The following is a 25001-nucleotide window of genomic DNA, read 5'->3' on the forward strand; positions in this document are numbered from 1 at the left end:
ACCTTGACACTGATAGAAATCATGGATCATTTTACATCACATTAGAGTTGTTACAGATATACCAAAATATCATTTATACTCATACTTCTAATAACCAGAGTTATTAGATCTTCTCATAGATTTTGTGATTTAGTGCATTAATAAGGAAGCATGCTTATTACTATAAACCAAACCAAATTTATTTTAATATTTTCATCATTGTATTTCAATATAATCGGCTTCTTTGTCATTTTATGCAATTTATTTTATGCATTTAAGAACACGGGCTTTACCAGACTACCAAAGGAGTCTTTGTTCCCCAAAAGAAAGGAACCTGGGAAGGTAAAAGCTCAATTTCCTTTGGCTGTTGGGAGATGTTGTAAATAGCCCTCGAGTGCCCTTTGGTGTCAGAGGGGAGATGGTGCCTGTAAGTAAGACATCAATGGGCAGTGCTGAAAGCAGAGGCAGATGGTGCTGTGCCGGCTGCCCGCCTCTAAGGCTGCTTCTGCCTGGCATTCAGCCTGCAAATGGCTGGATCACTCAAGGCGGAAGAGAGAAGGAGCAGTGGGAAGGTGTGGGCAGCATTGACTTACACTCACAAAGTCCACCTTCTTCTGAGATGCTTTTGGAATCTCAAATGGTTTCCATCTAAGCTGGAAAAAAATACACATACAGGAAAATGACTTCACAATGGGGAAACCATAGACTTTCTAAATAAAAAGCACCGATTACACAGAAAAAGGACAGCTGCTCCCTGCAAGGTTCTGACTACTTGTGATTTTTGTTATTTTAAATTTAATAATTATCCATCATTTCCTTAAAGGGGCTCAGTTGGTGTGTGTGTGTGTGTGTTTAATTCATATGCATACATATTGTCTTTGTTCATTAGCACTTTGAATTACAAATTTTTTTTTAAAAAACCATTGCTTCTTATTTCAGAAACTGTTTATTTCTTTTAGCATTTGGCTCAGGCACACCAGTGAATTTTGACCGATGCTGCTTCTAATGCTATTTATAATCAGCTCCCTTTGCTGGCACGCCAGCCTCTCTGTGTGGGCCCCGGACACAGCAGGAGAAGGTTCTACTTCTCCTGCCAGCCCTTGGAGTTTTGAATTATTTCTTGAAGCGAAAGAAAAAGCACCCAGCCGAGATTGAATTTGGTAAATGCGGTACCAGGTTCAATTTTTTTCCCACCAAACCCCACGTTTGTCCCCAGGCTGCCTGACAGTTCAGTTTAAATCACAACAATCTTTAATTTAATAATGAAGTGATCTAAGGAAGTGGGGAGAAAAACCAGCAGGTCCAGGCCCTACTCAAAGAGTCAGCCCCGTACTTATCAATCAACCTGGCAGCAGGCCCGACCCAGCCAGGCTGGCAGCTGATGAACCTAGCAGCCTCGGGATACTTCGTGGGGCGAACTGCACCCGGAGGAATGGCACCACTGGCTAGGTAGGGCCCATTAAGACACTGGGCTCAGCTCATTCTGTATTTCAGAGAGGCAGTCATGGTCGGGGTTGGAGGGAAAGCAAGCAGCAAATGGAAAGGCAGCGCTGGGATTGTTCTGCCTCTCCGATTCACACAGTCACACAACAGCCTTTATTTCTTAAAAGCAACACAGAGGATCACATTTTGGGACTACTTAAAAAGAATGTAAAATGTTGATTTGAGGAACGCTGTTGAAATCGTGCTTCAGAAAGAAGGAAAATATTTAGGACTAATTTATTCAAGATGATATTTCCTGGGAAAAGAGAGGGAACCTGAGAGCAAGGATCTAGAAAGGGTTTTTCAACCTTGGCACTACTGACATTTTGCAGCGAATAATTCTCTGTTGTGAGGGGCTGTACTGTGCATCATAGGATGTTTAACAGCATCCCTGACCTCTACTCACTAGATGCCAGTAGCAATCTCTTAAGTTGTAATGATCCAAAGTGTCTCCATTGTTAAATGTCACTTGGGGAACAAATTTCCCCTGGTTGAGAACCATTGAGCTAGGAGGATATTCCCCAGACATCAGGAAGGGCCACAGAGAAGCACTTAATAGGGCTCACATCCTGGATGAGCAGTGGCCTCAAAGAACCTTTCCTAATGCAAAAAGGGATGCCCTTCAAATGATAGAGATGGTATAGGGAGAGGAGTAGTTTATCTGCTGGATCTGATGGCAGCAGATTGTACAGGGTCTAAATTCAGCATATCATGAAGGATGATAAAGACTGCAAGGTGGTTCTATCAAACCCAGTGCCCAGAAGAAGAAGTGAGCTTTGTACCTTCAGGCAAGATTCTGGCTAGGAGCTTTGGTGTGATATGCTGCTGAATGTGAGGAGGGAGATCTGGGGAAAGGATAAAAAGGAAAAGTCCATGGAGTAGAGGATAGAACCATCTGCCAACTCCAGATGTTCAACTTAATTGCATGCTGTGGAGCAATTAGCCCCTGATCCAAAGGGGCTGTGCATTGGGCTGAACCAGGAGACCTGAGTTCTGTTACTGCTGCTGTTCCCATTTATTCTGTGAGCTCAGGCACGTCATTTCCTCTCCCTGGATTGTGGTTTTTCTTACATGTAAGAAAAGCTATAATCCCATAATTTACTTCAGAGAAGAGCTTCTGATTTAGTCCTATAACTTTTTAATCATTTATTTATTCATATTATATATTATTGATAAATAACCTCCTATTTATCAATATAATCTATACTAATAATAGAGAAATAGGCCAATTGTCCAGGATGCCGTCACAGTAACAGTAACAACCAAACAGAACAGCAGGCTGCGTGGGGCAACCAGGCTGGCAGGGGGGTTAGTGAGGGACAACCAAACGACTGAACAGCAGGCTGCATGGGGAGACCAGGCTGGCATGGGGGGCAGTTGGGGGTGACCAGACTGGCAGGGGGGGCAGTTGAGGGTGACCAGGTCAACAGGGGGGGCAGTTAGGGGCGATCAGGCCAGCAGGCAGAGGTCATTAGGGGTGATCAGACTGGCAGGGGGTAGTCAGTTAAGGGTGATCAGGCAGGCAGGCAGGTGAGCAGTTAGGAGCCAGTGGTTCCAGATTGTGGGAAGGATATCTGACTGCCAATTTAGGCTTGATCCCCAGAATCGGGCCTAAACCGGCTGTCGGACATCCCCCAAGGAGTCCCAGATTGGAGAGGGTGCAGGCTGGGCTGAGGGGACCACTCCCCTCCCCCCCATGCAAGAATTTCAAGCACCAGGCCTCTAGTAATTTTATAATTAAAATTTAATTATTAAACATTTAAAAACAGTGAAATCCATTGTAGGACTCAATGCAATATCTTGACACTAGTGGATTTTAATAAATTTGTGGTGAATGGTTGAATGAATAAATATAAGGTACTGAGAACATTGATAGTAATATCTCAAAGAGCAAGACGAAAGCAAATTTGTGAAGTTTTTGGAAGTCAAAATGACATTCAGGCAATAGTAAATTGATAAATGTTTCCAAAAGTACAATGATTATTTCTAAAATGTAAGTCAATTCTTTATAAATATAAAAACCCATCCATATCCTTTCTCATTTTTGGCCAGTTCTATCAACTATTGGGAAAGAGGTGTTGACATCTCCAACTATAACTGGGGATTCATCTAATTCTCCTTTCAGTTCTATCATTGCTTCGCATATGTTGCAGCTGTATTCTACAAGTTTTATTGGAAAATAAACTCTTCTTACTAGAAATGAGGTGATCAAAAATAATTTGAGGGAGTCCAAAGTTAGAATAAAATATTTTTTAAGGTTACCAAAGGAGTGAGGAATCGAAGATGGCGGCATAGGTAAACACCGGAGACTGCCGCCGTGGACAACCACTTCAAAAATACAACTAAAAGTTGGAGCGGACATCAACCAGAACCACGGGAAGGCTGGCTGAGGAGAGTCTCTTCAACTAGAAGCAAAAACAACAGCATTCCCACGCTCAGCGGAGGCGCAGTGTGGAAAATTTAAAGGTACGGCGGTGCGGTGGTGAGGGTGCGCGCGCAAAGCAGGCTGGCGGCTGAGGGCGCGATTGTCGTTTTCAATCAGGAGCGAGTCTCAGACTCTGGGCTACAGATCCGGGCGAGTCTCTAGGGACCCAGACTCAAACGGGAGAAGCGGGACTGTCTGGCTATGGCCCCTCCGAGGTTTGCAGCGATTGCTGGGACAGAGAGGCAGAGCCCCTAGGGACGGACTGAGAGCGGCCATAGCTACTCCCTCCCCCCGCCCTGTTGAGCCCGCCCCGCCCAAACCCTGCGCACAGCCATTTGCCGATCGCCTCAGGCAAGGGCTGGACTAGCGCCTCCCCTGAGGACTGAAGTTTTCCCACAGCTGATTTCCACAGCCAGTCGGCCTGGTGGTCAAATCCCTCTAGTGTTAACTACAACAATTAAGGCTTGGCTAGAACAAGACTGCGCACAGAGACCACAAGGGGGTGCACCAAGAAAGCATAAAAGATGCGGAGACAAAAAAACATGACAGAAATGGAGGATATGGAGCTAAGAATCGCAATTTTGAGGGCTTGCCATAAATTTGTGCAGAGCCTCACGAAAACTAATGAGACCCTCGATGCTACGATAAAGAAATTAGAAAGTAAGCATACACGGACTGAAATAAAGAATATTATACCCAATAGCAGACCAGAGGAGCACAAGAATCAAACCAAAGATTCGACAAAAAACACCCAATTGGAAAAGCAAAATGAAAAAAGAATCCGAAAGTGTGAAGATAGTGTAAGGAGCCTCTGGGACAGCTTTAAGCGGACTAATATCAGAGTCATTGGAGTGCCAGAAGATGAGAGACAGCAAGATATTGAAAACCTATTTCAAGAAATAATGGCAGAAAACTTCCCCCACCTGGAGAACGAAATGGACTTACAGGTCCAAGAAGCGCAGAGAACCCCAAACAAAAGGAATCCAAAGAGGACCACACCAAGACACATCATCATTAAAATGCCAAGAGCAAAAGACAAAGAGAAAATCTTAAAAGCAGCAAGAGAAAGAGGCTCAATTACCTACAAGGGAATACCCATACGACTGTCAGCTGATTTCTCAACAGAAACTTTGCAGGCCAGAAGGGAATGGCAAGAAATATTCAAAGTGCTGAATACCAAGAACCTACAACCAAGATTACTTTATCCAGCAAAGCTATCATTCAGAATTGAAGGTCAGATAAAGAGCTTCACAGATAAGGAAAAGCTAAAGGAGTTCATCACCGCCAAACCAGTATTATATGAAATGCTGAAAGGTATCCTTTAAGAAGAGGAAGAAGAAGAAAAAGGTAAAGATACAAATTATGAACAACAAATATGCATCTACCAACAAATGAATCTAAGAATCAAGTGAACAAATAACCTGATGTACAGAATGAACTGGTGACTATAATGAATCAGGGACATAGAAAGGGAATGGACTGACTATTCTTGGGGGAAAAGGGGTGTGGGAGATGTGGGAAGTGACTGGACAAAAATCATGCACCTATGGATGAACTCAGTGGGTGGGGAGTGAGGGTGGAGGGTGGGGTGGGAGCTGGAAGGAGGGGAGTTATGGGGGGAAAAAAGAGGAACAAATGTAATAATATGAACAATAAAGATTAAAAAAAAAAAAGTAAAAAAATAAAATAAAATAAATAAATAAATAAATAAAATAAAATAAAAAAAAAAGGTTACCAAAGGAGAAAGACTGGAATGAGTGGCAACATTTAATTATCAAGATTTGAAATTCATGCCCAGGGAGAAAAAGAAAACAAGAGAATTGATCTCAGTTATTTTGAGTCAGAAGATCAGGAGTTGGACTGGATGATTCAAATATACTTTTCAATGCCGAGATTCTTTGATGTACTGAGATTCACTACAAAATTGCTCTGGACTTTAGATTAAGTGAGTTAGATCCTCTCAACACCATTGGATCGTTAGAGATAGACATATCGTTAGAAGTCGGTATCATCTACCCAAGAGGTTGGAAGTAACTTGTAGATATAGTAGTGCTTACACTGTGTCAGCATTTATTAGCCCCGCTATGGCTAGGAGAGGCCTAGGGTAATCCACTACAGTGAGTTTTAGTCCAGAATAAGGGAAGGTGGCAGGGGCTGGGGGTGGGGGTGGGGGAATGAATAAAATAAAACAATAACTCACTGAATGCCTCAGCAATTTGAGGAAAAAGGTAGCATGATTGGTAGCATGTGGAAGAAAAATCAGACTTTGAGTTCTTTGGAATTCTTTTGAGTAATAGACAAGAGTACAAGTAAGGAGGACACAGTCACTGTACTTTATTTAGGCTTTCAAAAGTCTATCATGGGGTTACAAAAAAGGTGAGCCTTCATGGGATTTGGATAACATTGTTTTCATGAAAAAAAAAAAATCCAACAAACAAAACCTGGATTCCCATTTGGCCTTTCCCTTGAGTATAAAGCTAAAGGCATTGAATCCATTACTCAGCACCCAGCATAAGAGCATGAAACATAGTGGTCACTTAATAAATACTTGCTGGATGACATTTAATTATCACAACTCTCTGAGATTCCTATGATTATTATTGTCTCTATTTTATTTTAAAATATATTTGTTTCATTGATTTTAGAGAGGAAGGGAGAGGGAGAGAGAGATAAAAACATCAATGATGAGAGAATCATTGATCAGCTGCCTCCTGCACGCCCTCTTCTGGGGATAAAGCCAGCAACTTGAGCATGTGCCCTTGACCAGAATTGTACCTGGGACCCTTCAGTCCATAGGCTGATGTGCTCTTCACTGAGCCAAACTGACTAGGGCTATTGTCTCTATTTTAGAAGTGAAAACACAGATGGTGTAGACCAGTGGTCGGCACACCGCGGCTCGCAAGCCACATGCGGCTCTTTGGCTCCTAGAGTGTGGCTCTTCCACAAAGTACCACGTCCGGGCGCGCACGTACAGTGCGACTGAAACTTCGTGGCCCATGTGCAGAAGTCAGTTTTGGCATTAGAAGAAATTGGGGGACGGGGCAGGTCGGTTGGTAGGGTGATGGGAGACGCGGTGCAGGTGGGCCGCAGGATGGCAGCGCAGGGGAGGTGCGCGATTCATGCAGGAGTTGAGTGTGGATGGGAGAGTTGGAAGGGGTCGACCTCAGCGAACGTAACTCAATCAGATTGAGGACGTTTTTAGCAAAGGCCAGCTTAGGAGTACCCTAATTAAGTTAATAACAATGTACCTACCTATACAGTTTAAGTTTAAAAAATTTGGCTCTCAAAAGGAATTTCAATCGTTGTACTGTTGATATTTGGCTCTGTTGACTAATGAGTTTGCTGACCACTGGTGTAGACCAAGTAATATTTTTCTACTAAAACCTGATGCCAATACTCTCAGACTCTCTAGTAACCTACATCCTAATCCCTTTACTCTCAGGTTGTCCTGATATGCTTCTCAAACTATTCATGATCTCCTTGGCTCCTGAACCCAGGCTTTGCCTCCTTTTTATGGTCTTGTGCTTGGTCTTCCAATCTGACCTTATTTATGCTCGTCCTGTGCTGAGTTGTCCTGGCCCAGCCTGTCTCCTGGGACCTGATCCTGCTGAGGACCTTTAGTGTCAACGTTTTTGTGTGCAATCTTTTTATATTAATTCATTCAAATGATTTATTGAACCTATCTGTGTGCCAAGTTTTATGCTAGGTTCTGGAGATAAACAGGAGTACAGTCTTGGCCCCCCGGGGAACCTATTACAGAAGATCCTGGGAGTGTGGACACTTTCTGATAGGAAAACAAGGAAATGCATAAGTAGAAATGACTTTGGAAGAGAAACATAAACAGAAATGTTCCCTCAGGAATAAGTTCTGACACAGGGCCCATTTAATATTCTTACACAATGGAAAATAAGAGACAGACACAATGAAATAATCTGGTTTGCAGACAGCTCCAACATCTTTCTCAGGGGTAAAATACAAGTTGATGGAGATGTACTGGTAAAAGAGCTAGCAGGCTATCTAAAAGGGCTGCACAGGGCAACGTGCAGTGCACTGATGGCCAATGCCCATGAGTGCATTTAGGGAAATGATATCTAGTCTATTTACAGGCTGATGGGATCCAAGCTATCAGGGAATATCATCAATAAATTCTAGTCATTCTGCTTTAAAAGAAGGCATATGCTGGATCCTGCAGGTCTGTGAGGACAATGAAGGCATAGATCTCAGAGTGTGAGAGAGCTGGTGTCTGGGAAAAACTGGGGAAAGGAGATTTTAAAAAGTTATGTTGTGGGACATATAGTGGGTCTTCTTGATTTTTTTTCAGGAGAAACAAGTGAAGCTTGAAGTTATTTTCAATTGTTTTTGGTCTCTGGCTGCATGGGATCCTGGACCTCATTTATTTACATTTATGTACAAAGAACAAGACTGGAAAGAAACCAAAGCATTAGAAATTGTTAACTCTGCACTGGTGGGATTATTGGGCATTGACACTTTTATATAAGTCTTAAATAAAAACATATATTAATGATGGGGGGTGCATTAATGTTGTTTAAAGAAGTGTAAATAGTTTCAATAGACTAGTCAGGGCAGGATGAATTACAAAGGGTTAAAAACTTAAAGAGGTGGAGAACCCAAGAAGTTTTGGAGGAAAGAGGCTTTTAGGATTGTGAGATCTGAACAGTCTGACAAATTAGACAAGTGTTTGAAACATTTGTTATAATTTGCATGTCCTGGAAGGTAACTTTATGATATAGTCTTTAATTAGCATTGAGGTGTTTATCACTTAGTTCAAATTATACTGAGAACTAAAAGGTAGTTTCCTCAGCTGAGGCTTAATTGGGTCAAGAGTCTGACTTTCCAACCATCAAAAGGTAGGGGATGTAGTAATAAAGAAAGATAAACTTTAAAGGACTCTGACTTTCAAGAAGAATATTGATTCAAGAATGCTAATTGAAATCTGTAAATCATTTAAATTGGATGCAGATTTGTTTGTTAAATGATGAGGTTCCAGAAATTAGAGGAAGGTGAATGATGAACACAATTAAGTATATTTCTTATCTAATTTATTAGTGGATTGAACTTGTTATGTCCACAGGCTAAATCTAAATATACTCAAAAAGAGTTTACATTAATTCTTAAATAATTCATTATATAAACACTAAAAGAAAATGAATGTTTTATGGGTATAGTCCCTAGTTTTCCGAGCAGAGTATCAAAAAGATAACAGTGATGATAGCATATCCCATGATGTTCTCATGGAGAAAACATTAGGTAATTCTCAGATCTTCAAATACCCAGAGCTGACTAAGATGGGAACTTGGTGGAGCTGATGAATCATTTGCTTTGATCTGTGATAGGTGAAGACATACCTACCATACAGACTTCAGCTGGAAGGGTTGTCAGATAGGTACCTAACTATAATTTTCTCAGACTTTCTTGGTGGGAGTCTGGAATATATATTTAGAAGAGGTTATTAGGGGGAAAAGTGATGAATGCAAATTGCTGTGGTTATTAATGAAGCACCAAATTGGAAAGAGATATTAACTTGTCAAGAAGGTGTAAATGAAAAGACAAAAGCATTAATGTAGCAAGAACAGCTAGGGTGTGTGCATCATGTCAAGGGAAGCGGGATGGCAGGTGACGTGAATCACAGAGGAGGGAGATGATGAACTGCTACCTGGATGGGGCTGGTGTTGACAGAGGCACTGTTGAGTTCTGGGGATCATCTATCCCAAAGTATGTGGGCACAGGTCAAAAATGAGCAGGGGGAATATTGGAGAAGAAATTCACTTGGTGGCCACCATATAGAAAGTGTTTGAAGGAATTCAAAATGGGGAGAGGTAACAAGTTCAAGGAGAAATGCAAAGAAAGGTTTAAATGGGACACATCGGGTAGCGGAGAGGAAATAAATAAATACTGAGAACCTACTAGAAAGTAAGCAGAAACCTTTGATACAGCTATTTTGATACCTCCATATTAACTCATGCTTTTTAATGCAGTTGCCTCAAATTTCCCTCTCAGTTTATGATAACAATTTATGAAATAATGAACTAACATGCCCAAATGGCATACTTGACTCTCACCTATGGTGGGAGACTTCCAATTCTTATTTTGTTAATTTAACATCATTTGAGTTTTTATAAGTGTCTATTATCTTTATAATAAGACAAAAATTCTATCAGGACAAGGTTAGCTTCCATTTTGAGAAGCTATCTGTACCCCCCCCCAAAAATAATCATTATAAAAAGATATATTTATGTTAAATAAAATGTGACAATAGTAGTCATAGAAATAAAGATATATAATAAAAAGATAATACTGCACATATTACATATCACACTCACAGTAGAGTCACATTTTCCTTAAAGGCTAGGTTTAAAATCTAACCTCCCTACCCTAAATAAAATATAAAATAAGTGGGCTACACTGTTGCCCACATAACCATGATCAAATCTAAGAAGACATATTAAGGCAGTGGTTCTCAACCTTCTGGCCTTTTAAATACAGTTCCTCATGTTGAGACCCAACCATAAAATTATTTTTATTGCTACTTCATAACTGTAATGTTGCTACTGTTATGAATTGTAATGTAAATATCTGATATGCAGGATGGTCTTAGGCAACCCCTGTGAAAGGGTCGTTCGACCGCCAAAGGGGTCGCGACCCACAGGTTGAGAACCGCTGTATTAAGGTGTTAGAGGCTTAAGTGACTGGTGTGGATGACATGAGCAGGCAGGGACACTGAAACTCCCCACTCGACCCCTAGTTATTAAATAACCACTCCTTTTAAATAGTTATCTTAAGGGACCATGGTTTGAATACCCAAACATCTTATGGACTTTTCCTGTAATCCTTCCTTTAATCTAGCTCAATGGTTCTCAAATTTAGTGTACAGAAGAATTATCACAATTTGTACAACCAACCTGGGAACTCTGTCTTCACTTCATCCTTGAGTCTCACCTGGGTTCCTAATCCAATAGTATCTTACCACCTTCTCTCCCACACTCTGGGGTAAGAAATGCATCTGGCATACCAAGCCTCATTATATATATTGGGACTGGGCAAGACAGGGTGGCACACACGAAACCATGTATCCTATACTTTATGGATGAGTTAAGGGCTTTTTAGCAGTGCTAATTTTGTTTATACTTAACTTTTGTCTTACTTGCTCATTTTACAACCACCCTGTTCCTTTGCAGAACATGCGATTTGCCTCTACTTGAGGGAACTATCAGAAACTAACTGGGGATTCTCTATGCTGCCTGAAGGAAGAAAAAAAAAAGAAAGAAACTGTAGTGTGGTCCAAATACCCTCTCAACCTTCCAAAACTAGTATATAATAAATGCTTAATTTATTTTACCCAACCAGGAATTCTACCAAAGTACATTTATCCATTCTTTCTATTTTCTAATGGTAGATGGAGTCACTTTATTAAGCAGTTGGGTTTATTTATTAAGCGAAAGCAAACAAATGTGGCCATTGTAACTCTAATAGAGAAATTAGAGAATTTGAGATGCAACCCATTGAGGAGTCAGGCTAATTCTCAGAGAATGAACAGCGACTTTGTCTAGAGTGGTTCATGAGATGAGGGAAGAAGTAAATGGTTAAATGAATATGGTAAACTAGAGGCCCAGTGCATGAATCCATGCACATTGAAAGGAAATTAATTAGAAGAAATATTTTAGAGGCTGGGGAGGGACTGAAGGAGGTTGGCTCCAGGGCATGTTCAGCCTGTCTTGCCCAGTCCCAATCTGCTGGACCCCAGCAGCAAGCTAACCTACCAGTTGGAGCATCTGCCCCCTGGTGGTCAGTGCATGTCATAGCGACCGGTGAACAGTTGAACGATCAGACACTTAACATATTATATATATATATAATGAGGATGATATGCCGGATGCATTTCTTACCCCAGAGTGTGGGAGAGAAGGTGGTAAGATACTATTGGATTAGGAACCCAGGTGAGACTCAAGGATGAAGTGAAGACAGAGTCCCCAGGTTGGTTGTACAAATTGTCCCCCACACAAGGGCCCTGACCAGCAGAAGGGGAAGGGGCAGGAGCTGAAAGCCCAACCTTTTGTCTTGGCAGGGGACCGTGTCTGTGGGGTTAGAGGTTGGAGCAGGGCCTGACTTGTTCCAATATGCTCAAAGGCCAATATGCAATATACAGGTCAGTGGTCACCTGAGAAGGATGTCTGCTTCATGCATTACATTTCACACAAGTGGGAGTTTAGACAAAATATCCTGGTTTCAGGATGGTTGTGAGGTGGATAATATTTGAAGTTGTTAACTCATATTTCCCCCAACTCTGAATCCCTTTTCTGCCCTTGCTGGAGGGGAGTATCATTCAGTACTTAATTCTCTGAGATTTCCCTAACTAGAGAAGAGATGGAGCAGAGCAGGCAACCAAAAGTGACTATGAATTATTCTGGGTCTACAAAAAAAAATCTAAGCATTTCGGGGGGAGGGATTTGTAGGTATAGGCATAATGTTTTGGTAAATCAAGGGGAGGCAGCAGATTTTTCTTGGGCTTTGGAAAGCGGAGGGAAATGGGGAAGGAGAGAGAGAGAGGCTTCTTGTTCTGTGTGGACTTTGGATACGGACTGGGAGGGGGGCGTTCTTGAATCTGTGACCTGGGAACTCCCAGAAGGAGGGAATGGCTATGTGGCATATCCAGTACGACAGGACCAGAGAGGCCTTGCAGATGATTCCATACCTAAAACTGGCAAGATAGCAGCAGAACAGTGGGTGTCTCAACACTACCCCGTGAGAAGGACCAACCAGCAAGGCCCAACCCCCAATCCTACTTTGGCATCTTTTAAGACCAGCAATTTTCAGCCAAGACAGAGACGAAATTGTTTTTTGCCAGTTTGGCAGACAGGGCCTCAGAATAAAAAATAATAGGAAACGAAAAAACAGATTTACCTGAATACAATTTCTGCAATTATATGTACTACCGCTGCCTTTAAGTGAATATGTCGAATGGCTGTATCGGAATCAAGGTTCTCACCTCCTTCCTGTGTGCCAGGCACTGTTTGAAGCACGTTCACACCTGTTCTCTTACATAATCTTCACAAGAGCACTGCACAGCAGCTTATCATGCCAATTTACGGGTAAAATACCACGGCTCGAAGACACAGCGGGTAGTAGAGCAACAGGGATGCAAACTCAGGCCTGTTTTTCTTCCTGCACTATATAGCTGTTATCAGTGACATGTACCCAAGCTCAGGGACAAAGGGGATACACTGGGGGTCTCAGAAGGTAAAAAAAAATAGAGCTCAGTCCATTGTAGCATTGGGTCTGTCTCATTACTGAAAGCAGAGTAAATACTGATACCCAGAAGAAAAGCCCTCTGGTCACTCAAACAAAAGAAGGAAGCTTAGCAAGAAATGGAATCCCCTAGGTCTGCAGAGAATGTGACAGCAACCTGTCACCACAATAAACTTACAGACTCCAGCTCAGACAAGTCTCTCATCCCTACACCAGAGGCCTTTCTTTCAGCTATGTGAGTGTTGAATGTGTTTTTTATATTCTGTGGTAAGTTTACAGTAAAACAAACCAACTAATCTATGGACATGAAGATATTTTCACTAGCCTGTGTAATTTCCGTTCAACCAACTCACCTTGGCACTCCTGCCGAGTTTGAAACACTTCTGTGCCTACCTAGTCACCATTAGGCTAGAAAAACACAAGCTTACACACACACACACACACACACACACACACACACACACACACGCACACACGCACACACTCAATCAAATCCAAAATTCCTACCCAAGTTTGAGTAAAACAAAAGATACAGCTTAATATTTATTTTAAAAAACACTGTCTAATTTCTCAAAGACCCAGGAGTGACTTAAATATTTATATTCAAGGCTTTGGCTACATGGCAAGTTCCAATTCACAGAACCTGGTTACCTGGTTAGGATCAGGATCAACTTCATCCCAGTTGTTAGTGACATGGCCTTGGTCGGTGGATTCAAAGGGCTTGTGAGAAACTGAAGGTAGAATCCTATACAGCCAACTGGGAGGAAACAAGGACACATGTCTTAGAGAGATGTTATGATATACAGACTGGCTCAGGAAGTACTCTCAGGAAGATGCTTAAGTCAACAATGATCTATGCACTTTAATGTGAAAACAATGACACAGCATCACTCCTTAATAGCCACTGCTGCCCATTACCCTGGCCTCTTCTCACCTTTCTACTCTACCCGTACTCTTCATTTTAAAGCCCTGGCCCTCAGTTATTCCCATACTGTCCAAAAATGAAGAATTGTCTTTCCCAATGACAACTGTAAAGGAAAAGGAAATACCTTGAAGGACATCTGTGTAGGAAAATCCATAGAAAAACATTAGTTAATATATGTCATTAAATACCAGTCCTTGCTCTGGAAGGTGAGGACAATGAATCCTTTGTAGATTGGAAGATATGGGTGGTTTCTTTATTTTTGATATGTAAATAAATTGTATTCTTTAAAATTATAAAGAGTAATACATGTCAGTGGAAAAAATAATTCAAATAATTTTAAAAGTCCTGAAAGGTAAATGGCTTTCTCCTTCAGAGCCAATCCTCAGAGGCATCAGAGTGCCACAATTTTCTTGTATATTCTCTCGGATATGTCCAATGCATATATGAACAAAAATTGCCAAGTCATTGTAACACTTTATTCTCACAACAAAAATATGTGAAAGTGTCAAATCACCCACATCTTCATAAATATAGGTTATTATGAATAATTTTGCCCTTGCAGGTTAAAAAATTTCATTTTAATTTTGTATTTCCTTTATTATGAGTAAGATTGAGAATCTGTATGTTTATTGAATCTTTGTAATTTTTCTATGAATTTCTTATAAAAGTCCTTTATACTTTTTCTATTGGGTTATTTGTCTTTTTAATATTAATTTATAAGAAGTTTAGGTAATTAACACTTCTGTATTCCAAAATTGTAAGACTATCTGTTCTTATTTTCTTATAGTACATCTATGGTACTTTCTTCCCTCCCTCCCTTCCTTTTCTCCCTTCCTTCCTTCCTTCCTTCCTTCCTTCCTTCCTTCCTTCCTTCCTTCCTTCCTCCCTCCCTTCCTTCCTTCCTTCCTGCCAGTTTTACTATCTGTATATGTCAAGGCCTGAGCCAAAGATCTTCCTGTCAGGACCCAGATCTCAGGCTTGAGGAGGAAAAGAAGACTCTGATGAAGAAACTTTGAAGGACACCTAGAGGACAACCCTCCAGAAGTTGAGAGGGACACTGAAACTCACTAAAATGGAACAAAGTCCTCTCAGAGGCCATTACCCTGACAGAGTACAAAAGGAAGAAGAATACTACTTCTGACAATGGGAGACCAGAGAAGCTTGAGCAGGCTCTGGTCCTTCAAGCCCAGGACAGTCTATTTCAGAGCGGGGGTTGGGGTGGGGGTGGAGTTGGCCTGACTGCACACTGAACCATTGGATTAAAAGGCTAGATTTATTCAGTTTCCATTTGATTTCTCCAGCTCTGGATGATGTGACCCCCCAGACCTTAGACTTTTAGGGCATGAAAAAATGAAGCTTCTCCAGCTTCTAGCAGTCTATGGAGTTGAGAGTGTGAGTGTATCTAGAACCAACTGTGTGATCATGGGCAAGTTAAAACACTTTCTCGACCTTGTGTTTCTCATCCTTATCTCCTAGGATTGTTGTGAGGATTCAGAGTTTATGTACCTAGAGTGCCTGGTGCAGAGTAGGTGCTCAAGTATTAGATTCATGTTGAATTGTATGTCAACTCCTAATCAGCTGGATTTTTACGATGGTCCAAATTTTCCATATTCCCTGTCCTGACTCTTACTTTCTCATGACTTAAGGAGTCAGTTAATTAATATTATAAAAATTAATCCTTGGTCGATAAGTTTTGTGGGGGCTCTGCACTGCACTCTGTGGCTTAAACACGTGGTGACTATAAGAATGCTAGGCTTACTCACCTATGGATGGGGTTGGTTCCATCTTTCCATTGGGGATTTTGATCATTTTCACAAAATTCATGTGGCTATCTTTAAAGAGTTCTAAACAGATGGATGAGCCATACCTAGGATCCCTTGTTTTTTAGCTGAGTTTATAAAAATCCCCAAGCAGCAATACATTGCCCGGGACAGAGATTTAATTCTGATTCAGGGAATGGTGCCAGCTTCTTAATGAAATGCCAACCGCTCATTTTCAGCCTCCTGGATCAGAGCTTAGCTCCTGCTGGCTGAAGATATTGCTGAATAATGGGGGCAGGCAGCAGAATCCAGGATCCAGGTGTCCCATTAGTGAATGGGACATAAAGTCAAGAACATAGTCATGGAGGTCAAGTTGTTATACATTGGATTGGACAGGAATTATCTATGTCTACCTTACCTTGATTATTGGGCTTGCACAGAGAGAGATGATTAAATCACAATAGAATTAGCCCCTGATTTTTCACAAGTATGGGAAACTATTTCTTCCTCCCCCCGTGCACATACCTATTGAGAGAGAAGCCATTTGGTATTGATATAGTAGCCTAGTACTGCCATATCTCACACTCAGTTCTCCGATAGCCTCTTAGGGATAGATACTCTGTATTGGAGGAAGAAACTCTGCTATGGTGGCAATAATGATGATTATCATAATTAATGTTAATTGAGCACCAATCATGTGCTAGACAATGTGCTGAGCACTTTACATACCTTCTTTCCTTAATCTTCATGACAACTATGAAATAGGTACTATTATTATCTTTTTGACAAGTGAGGAACCTGAGGCTCTAAGAGAGTAGATGACTTGCCCAAGTTCACATAGCTGCAAAGAGAAGAAGCCAGGATTGAAACCCAGGGTGCCTGACCCCAGAGTGGGCATGATTAACCACTGAGGGGAACCATCTATCTTTTGTGTAGTCCATCCTGCTTCTGTACTCACTGTCTTATTTGCTTCTCAGGAGAACTTCGTGGAGATACACCCAGTTCCTTCCACTAAGCAATACGAGACCTTCTGCTGCTTCTCTAAATCTCCAATACCAGTGGCAGACCTCCTCACAGGCGCCCTAGCCTGAAATGCCTACATTTAGACACTACATGTTTAAATCAAAAACACTTACTGCCTCCCCAAACCACAACTACTGCATCTAACCTGTCCCTTAGGAGTTAAGGGAGTGAGTTCATTGGCCTGGTTTATAGGATTAGAGCAAACATGGAATATGACACCTTGTGCCAATGAATGTGTTGGTTCCCAGCAAAGGCAAATTCCAAAGAGTAAGAACCTTATTAATTCAAACCACAGGCGGCTGTCATACATGACCTTGCAAATACTCGGGCTTGGATTATCCAACCTTTTCATGCAAAGGACAGTCAGCCGAGGAAGATATTGTGCTGAGTCTTCTATAATTTTGAGTTAATCATTATAGAAAACAAAACAAACAAGCAAACCCAAATCCAAAACTCAATTGGACCATCCTTAGGGAAGGCCAGACTATTGGGAACATTTTCTTCTGAGTAAAAGTGAGAATTTGTACATGGAAGTGGACGTGTGTTTCCGGGCTCCGTGCTGCTGTTCTCTCAGCTTCACCCTCCAGCCACTTGATTCTAGCTGGAGGCAAGGCCTATGATCCCGAGCACAGTCTGTGAGAAGGAGGATCTTGGGCAGCCCTATGAGGCTGTGGCCCAGGCGTAGAAGGCAACACCAAGTAGCAGTTATAGCTCCCACAGTCTGCAGGTCAGAATAAACTTAATCCTCATACCTTCTCTTATTGGTGCTCCTTGGACAAGTAAAAGCTGATCCTGAGAGCTGCTCAGCATACAGATTGTAGGGACAAACTTGAGGATTGTTCTAAAACAAAGAAGGCAATAAATAGCATCACTTCAATCAGAAATGCATCCTACTTTCCCACCATACAACTTGTGAGAGGATTCTATTCTGAATGGGGGATGCACTGGGCACTACATATGACTGTCCCCAACCCATATATACTTCTTGTAATAATTTTTTAGGTGACTTTCCCTTTATTAGAAAAGTAACGCATGCCTATTGTAGAAAATTTATAAAATATAACCTATTATGTCACAGTCAAGAAATAATCTAATGTAGTCAGATTGGTATATTTCCTTCCATTCTTATCCTCCAAAATGGGGATATTATGATATGTATAGTTCTGTAATAATTGGGACTTTTAAAAAGAGGAAACACTATAGTATTTTCTTATGCCATAAAATATACTTCAATTTTTTTTTTGAAAAATGGTTTGCCATATTTTTACTATTGTAACCAACACTAGTGTGAACATCTTTGTGCATAAAATTCTGATTATTTTGTCATCATTGTTATATCTGATGCTGTTCAAGGGAACTATAAAAAAGCTCCCTTAGCCTTGGATCTAGGAAATCTTACTGAAAATCCTACAGTTAGTCTTCTTACTTTGAGTTTAGTGCTTTGCCATAAAATAACTATCATCCAACTTTAATCTTTGTGTTGTCATTGTTCTGTATTCTAATTGTCTGAAAGATTGTAAAACTTCTAGATACTTCACAGGCTGAATTATGAGAGCTACAGTGGGTAGAGGTGCTTGGCCTGAGAGCTGGTCATTCATTCCTGTAATCCAGAACTTTCTAATCTAATATTCTATTTACTCGTACCTGTCCTTCTGGCAGGGCACCAGGGCATCGGGGGTCCTCTGAGGCACATTCATTCCCGAATCCAGAAATGTACTGCATGTGACAAAAGCACAAAGACCACCATTAATGGGATTTAAAGAGCATTCACAACACTGACAGTCTACAAAGGTAAGAGTTTCTACATGAACATGTGTTTGTGTGTGATTTTCCATACATAATATCTTTGCTATGTCTTGACATATGAAGCATTTAGGAAAGATAATAGGTTCTGTGTGAATTTTAAAGACTACCAATGAGTTGGAAGAAGAATGCTGGATGACATAGACTCTCCACCCTTCGCTATACTTAGTAAATTTATGGGCTTTTTCTTAATTATCCTACTCCAAGGACAGGTTCTTTAATTCTGGTTCCATGAAGGGTTCCCTAATAGGGTAGAAGGCTCATGCATCACCTCATCCAGATTAATAAAATATTGCTGGGCCTAGATGGCAACCTCCTTGGATTTGGGGAGTTCCACTCCCCATTCATACTCTGAAACAAGCAACTGTAAAGAGGCGCATGGATCCATTCTGATAGCAATATTCCTGAGAGGAAGCTCTCCAAATTAGCCTTACTGCAGATAGAAGATGACATAATCTGACTCATCTATAAAAATGAAGCTTGAAGCCCTAGCCGGTTTGGCTCAGTAGATAGAGTGTCAACCTGTGGACTGAAGGGTCTGAGGTTTGATTCCAGTCAAGGGCATATTCCACCATGGTTGTAGGCTCGATTCCACAGGAGCGTGCAGGAGGCAGCCAATCATGATTCTCTCTCATTATTGATATTGCTATCTCTCTCTCCCTCTGGTTTTCAGTAGAAAACCAGAATCTGCCTGCCATCACAAAATGGAGTCTATTCTGATTGTCATTTGTTTACACCCAGAGAAAATAAAGTTAGGGGGTTTCTCAACAAAGTAACGCCTGTGGAGCCCATGAAGCTCATTGTTACAACCCTTAACACAGCTATGAGTTCTTCTTCGCTGTCTGACTCCTCGGAGAGTCCATAGCCCCATGAAGTCTGAGACTACAACATTCTTATGTACCTCCATATGCCCTGTGCCTGGTTTCTAGAAGATACTCAATAGATATTTATTGTTTGATTTAGTTGTCACTTAGATCCTATCCTAAGGATATATGTATGCTGTTAAGTGAGGTTAGAACCCCCTTTTTTTCTAACTTAAACATCAAAACAAATGGCCATTTCCCACCCCCACCCCAGCTGTTCCTAATAAATGTACTTAATTTTAGCCCAGGATGAAAGTGCAGCCTTGCTCAGGGAGGGAAATGCCACCATCTGAGCACATGCCTTTAAGAGATATAAGATAAGAAGGATGTAAGTGGGTGGAGGGCCAGTCCTCTAGAGCGCTCAGCAGCACGGAGAAGGATGAGCTTGATGCAACGCGCCTGCATGTGTGAGCGATGAGCAGGCCAGCAGCTGCCTATATTTGGAAAGGAACATCAAATGTAAAATGTTATGACCTAGAAAGCAATGGAAGTGAAATTCTTCTTTTTGCCTCCAGACACAATTTTTTTTTATATGAAAATCTATCAGCACTAAAAACATCGAGTTCTATTATATACAGATTGGTTAACAGCAGCGGCATGCAGCTTGGAATGATTTCTTTGGGGAAACAGCAGAGACCATCCAGCATTCTGACTCTCCACTGAGCACAATTTTCTTCTCTCTAAATGAACCTCATGCTCACCATGAACAGGATGGAATGTGAGCTGCTGAGAAATGGTAATGACCCTAAATTCTGTGAAATGGAATTTAGACCAATCTGTGACTGAAGCCACTGAGGGTCACAGTGTCTTTACTTTGTTCAGCTGCCTCATTGTTTCTCTCAGCAAGCGAGGCAAGAGGGTGTGAGTGCGGGGGAAGGCAGCCCATCTATCTGGCCAGCACGGGGTCTTCTCCCTTCTTCACAACTGCTGGCCTTAGAACAGAATCCACGGTTATATATGTTCAGAACAAGGGAAGAGAGATTTAGTATATGGAGTTCTGAAGCATTTGCTTCCTATTGCTTTAAAAAAAATGGAAAAGAAAGTAGCAAGCACAGCTAGCTGGTGATTTGGAGAGGTGTGAGTTCTGAATCACTTTCTCAATCTTTTCTGTAGTGTGCTGACTGAAGAGGAGGGTGGAAACCGCTGAGTCACTATCACATCAGTTGGTTTTCCGACTCCTCTGAGAGAAAAGTGCCAGGTGAGTTCTTTAGAGCTTTAAAATTCCAGGTCCCTCACTGCTGAAGGTATCTGAATGAAGGAAGCCATTTTCTGCAGCTGCTTTCCCTAAGCTTTGAGATCAAGGACCGAATCTCAACTCTGCTTATATTTGCTATGAAAATCCAAGCCTTCAACTCCAGCTGATTCAGTGACTATGTGCAAATATATCTTATACAAAAAAAGTCTAACATTTAGCAAGTGTGTTTATATGTTTTCTTCAGTCCAGATTTCTGAATAATTTTATCCAACATAAAAGTATGATTTCATTTCTTTCCAAGAGAATTATATGCATCTCTTCTAAATAAAAGAACGAATTACTGAGCTCCATGTAACTTCAGTACCATCAGTTCTTTGACAGCTCCCGACTATACAGTTTTTTAATTCTCACCTAGTCCCCAGGATATGATTTATTTGTCAAGAGTGGTTTTATGAGTTGTTTTCTACTGACTCTGATCTGGTAACACCCTGATGGGACAAGCAGATGGTGCACCTCCCTTCCTTTTACTGGGCATGAAGCAGAGAGAGAGAGAGAGAGAGAGAGAGAGACGTCAGGGTAGAGATGGAGCTACAGCTACCATTTTTACTCTGTAAGGAGTCCAGTATTTCTAATTCACATGTTGGGAACTTAGACTATAGGTTGTTAGGGGAACCTGCAGATAATTGCGGTAGGCTGAAAATGACCCTCAAAGATATTTATATCTTAATCCCTGGAACTTGTAGGTGTTACCTTAAATAGCAGAAGAGATATGATTTTTGCAGATCTTATACTGCAGTTGTAATTAAGTTAAGGATTAAGATGGTGGAATAAGCCTAGATTTTTGGGGTGTGCCCTAAATGTAATCACAAGTGTCCTTACTAGAGGGAGGTAGAGGGAGAATTTACTGCAGAAAATGAAAAGGTGATGTGATGGAAACAGAGATTGGAGTGCTATGCTTTGAAGATGGTGAGAGGCCACAGACTTTCGGAAGCCTGGGGAATCGGGGAAAGGCAGGGAAACAGATTCTCCCCTTGAGTCTCCAAAAGGAAGCAGGCTTACCAACACCTTGACATTAGTCCAATGAAACTGATTTCAGAGTTCTGACCTGGAGAACTATAAGAGAATAAATGTGCAGTTTGAAGCCACTACATTTATAGTAATTTGTTACAGCAGAAATAATAATAATGTAGACCAGTGGGACCTATCTTTAGCTAATCATTAGAATCACCCCAGAGGTTTGTTAAATGCAGACCCCAACCTAGTGAATCAAAATACTTGGTGGTGGGGCCCAAAGTTTGCATGTTAAAGAGCACTTCATGTTATTATTAGTATACTAGAGGCCCAGTGCACGAAATTAGTGCATGGGTAGAGCCCCTAGGTCTGGCTGGTGATCAGGACTGATCGGGGCCTTCCAGCTACCAGCTAGGGCCGTGGTCGGCAAACTGCCGCTCGTGAGCCACATGCGGCTCTTTGGCCCCTTGAGTGTGGCTCTTCCTAAGCCTTAGGAGTACCTTAATTAAGTTAATAACAATGTACCTACCTATATAGTTTAAGTTTAAAAAATTTGGCTCTCAAAAGAAATTTCAATCATTGTACTGTTGATACTTGGCTCTGTTGACTAATGAGTTTGCTGACCACTGAGCTAGAGCCTTCCTTCCAGCTGCTGGCCGGGGCCTTCTTTCATTCCGCGCCACCCCCTGGTGGTCAGCACACTTCATAGCGAGCAATAGAACTCCCAGTTTCCCAGTCAAACTCCAGTGAGGACACTTTGCACATTAGCCTTTTATATATATAGATTATTATTATTTTGTTAATCCTCACCCAAGGACATTTTTCCCATTGATTTTTAGAGAGAGTAGGGAGGGAGGGGGAAGAGAGATAGAGATAGAGAGAGAGAGAGAGAGAGAGAGAGGTGAGAGAGACACATTGATCAGTTGCCTCCCATGGGGGCCCTGACCAGGTCCAGGGATAGAATCTGCAACCCAGGTAGGTGACCCTGATGGGGAATTGTACCCATGACCCTTCAGTGCATGGGCCGGCACTCTAACTACTGAGACACTGGCCAGAGCAAAGAGCTCTTCATTTTAGAAAAGAGGAAATCAAGACTTATAGAAGCAAAGCAATTTAAGAACACAGGGTATGGTCTATTTTAAATTTAATTTTATTTTATCTTTTGAATTTTCTTCCCCTAGTTTTGCTTTTATGTAAATGTGATTTCATCTGAGGCTTTGTGTTGACATATCTATTAAAATGAAGAAATAAGAGCTGAGAATTTTTTTTTTCTAATATATAAGGCTTATTGATTAGAATGATGCAATCTGGCTTTCTGTGTTTGGATTCCTGATCTCTAGAGCTAACCTTTAGACAGCAGGCTGGGATGAATGCCTTTGAAACTAAGAACAAAGACCAGCATGCAATTTACATTGGTGTGCTGGCTCTGTGCATAATAAATTGCTTAGAAATTTCAGCAGGGGAGGATTTTAAATATAATTTATTTATAAATGGTAAGGATATTTCCAACCCCTGCTGAACTCCCCCACAGGATTTTCATTAAGAAACACAGTTTTTATGCACTCCTCCAAGACTTCAACTACACCTTTGATATGATGATTTCTATCTCCTAGCCTTACCCACTCCCCTGAGATCCAGATCTATACCTCCAACCACCTCTTGGGGCATCTCAATTTGGCGGTCCCTGTAGCAACTCGAATTTAGCTGAAACAGTCTTGGACCCCAGAACAGGCAGGCTCTCTGTGTGTCCTGTGCTTTTGTACATAACCCACACATTCAATTGCACATTAAATGATAAAAAGGAATGATTTCCTAGAGGAAGTGTTAGAACTTCTACTGGCCAAGGGCTGTTTGTGGGCCTCAAAATGACTGAATAGATTAAACAAATGTAATTGGTCAGCTAGAGGCCGCCCAGAAAGCTTCAGTACCAGGAAGGTATTGGAGAGTGGGGGGCTGGGGAAAAACAGTAAGACATGTGTCTGTCTGTGGTGGGAGGGAGCCCTTTTGATATCTATAGATTCCCAATACAATATTTGAAAAGAACGATGAAAGAGTCAACTCTCCTTTTTAAAAATCATCTCTCATTCATCCCCCTCATCGTCCCCAGCCCCAGCCAGGTCCACAGACACCACAGTGAAACCTCTGAAGATGGGAGCTTGGCCCAGGGCATAAGTCTTTTCTAACTCTGACACTATGGAATTCTCTGAAGCTTCCATAAGTTCTGGCTGAAGGAGCCATAGAAAGTTATCTGGTAGTTTCTTACCTGCAGTGTAGCCATTTTCCTTCTGCTGCAGGCCTGGTGATTTCAAGAAACCCAAGCCCAGAGAGGGTATGAAGTCCAAATGCTTCTGTTTCTTCTTTAAACCACTTGCTGAATGTTCTTATTCCCACCACTTTGCGGTACTCACTGGTCAGCAGGTCGCTCAAACTGACCACAGAATTGCCTAACTGGTAAAGCAGGAGGAAAGTCCAGCAAGCTTATTTTCCACTAACTGCTTACACAATTGCATTTGTTTACTGACCCCAGGCTGTTTCTGGAAGAGTCTTCAGAGGCCTGTCTCCTCTTCACCTGAGGTAAAGATTGACTAATTATTTGTTCCATTTAAAAAAAAAAGACTTATTACTAAAGGCAGAGAATTTTTTTTTTAATCCTCACACAAAGACATGCTTTTATTTTTTATTTGTATTTTTTGATTTGGCCCAGATTTGGCTTTGACTATTTTTTTTTTAAAGTTTATTATGGAGAGGGGGGAAGAGAGAGAGAAACATCGATGTGAGAGTGAGACATCAATTGGTTGTCTCCCACACAAGCCTGACCAGGGATTGAACCCACAACCTGGGTATGTGCCCTGACCAGAAATTGAGCCCATGACCTTTTGGTGTAAGGACAATGCTCCAACCAACTGAGCCACCCAGCCAGGGCCTGAAGGCAGAGAATTTAAAGCTCTCTAGGAAAGGAACTGAAGTAGTGCCTGCTGTGTATGGCAGAGACTTCTCTACTCAGTCCTGACTCAGGACAGGAAGGAATAGGGAAGTGTCACTCTCTGGAGACCAGTGAGAAGACGAATTATGCTCTGGCACAGGTATTTACACATAGGGACCGGGTCTAGACAGCTCTCAGCAAGTGCCTCCTAAGGATGAGCTGGGTGAATTGTTCAGAGCTTTTGAAGCAAAGCAAACTGAGATGTTTATTACTGCTCCCTCAATTCCTTAAATTCTTATAAATTCTTTAAGAATCTTGTTTCTTCATGCCTTTATTTCTTTGAAAACA

The 25001-nt window shown here is 41.5% G+C and overlaps 1 protein-coding gene across 1 annotated transcript in view; it reads right to left on the bottom strand.

Annotated features, from left to right (window-relative positions):
• Nucleotides 1–24311, bottom strand: part of HGD (homogentisate 1,2-dioxygenase) — a 43903-nt gene extending 19592 nt beyond the window's left edge. Inside the window, exons 1-5 of the mRNA XM_070403567.1 lie at nucleotides 23994–24311; nucleotides 18503–18574; nucleotides 17611–17699; nucleotides 13802–13907; nucleotides 573–632 (exon numbers count right to left, since the gene is read on the bottom strand). Coding sequence (XP_070259668.1) covers nucleotides 573–632; nucleotides 13802–13907; nucleotides 17611–17699; nucleotides 18503–18574; nucleotides 23994–24008 — 342 coding nt within the window. The 5' untranslated portion in view covers nucleotides 24009–24311. The remainder of the gene's footprint in view (nucleotides 1–572; nucleotides 633–13801; nucleotides 13908–17610; nucleotides 17700–18502; nucleotides 18575–23993) is intronic.
• Between the last annotated feature and the right edge of the window lie 690 nt (nucleotides 24312–25001).

The sequence above is a fragment of the Myotis yumanensis genome, unplaced genomic scaffold (assembly GCF_028538775.1).
Source record: "Myotis yumanensis isolate MYYU_CA2020_CCGP unplaced genomic scaffold, mMyoYum1.0.hap1 SCAF_2, whole genome shotgun sequence".
Classification (NCBI taxonomy): domain Eukaryota; kingdom Metazoa; phylum Chordata; class Mammalia; order Chiroptera; family Vespertilionidae; genus Myotis; species Myotis yumanensis.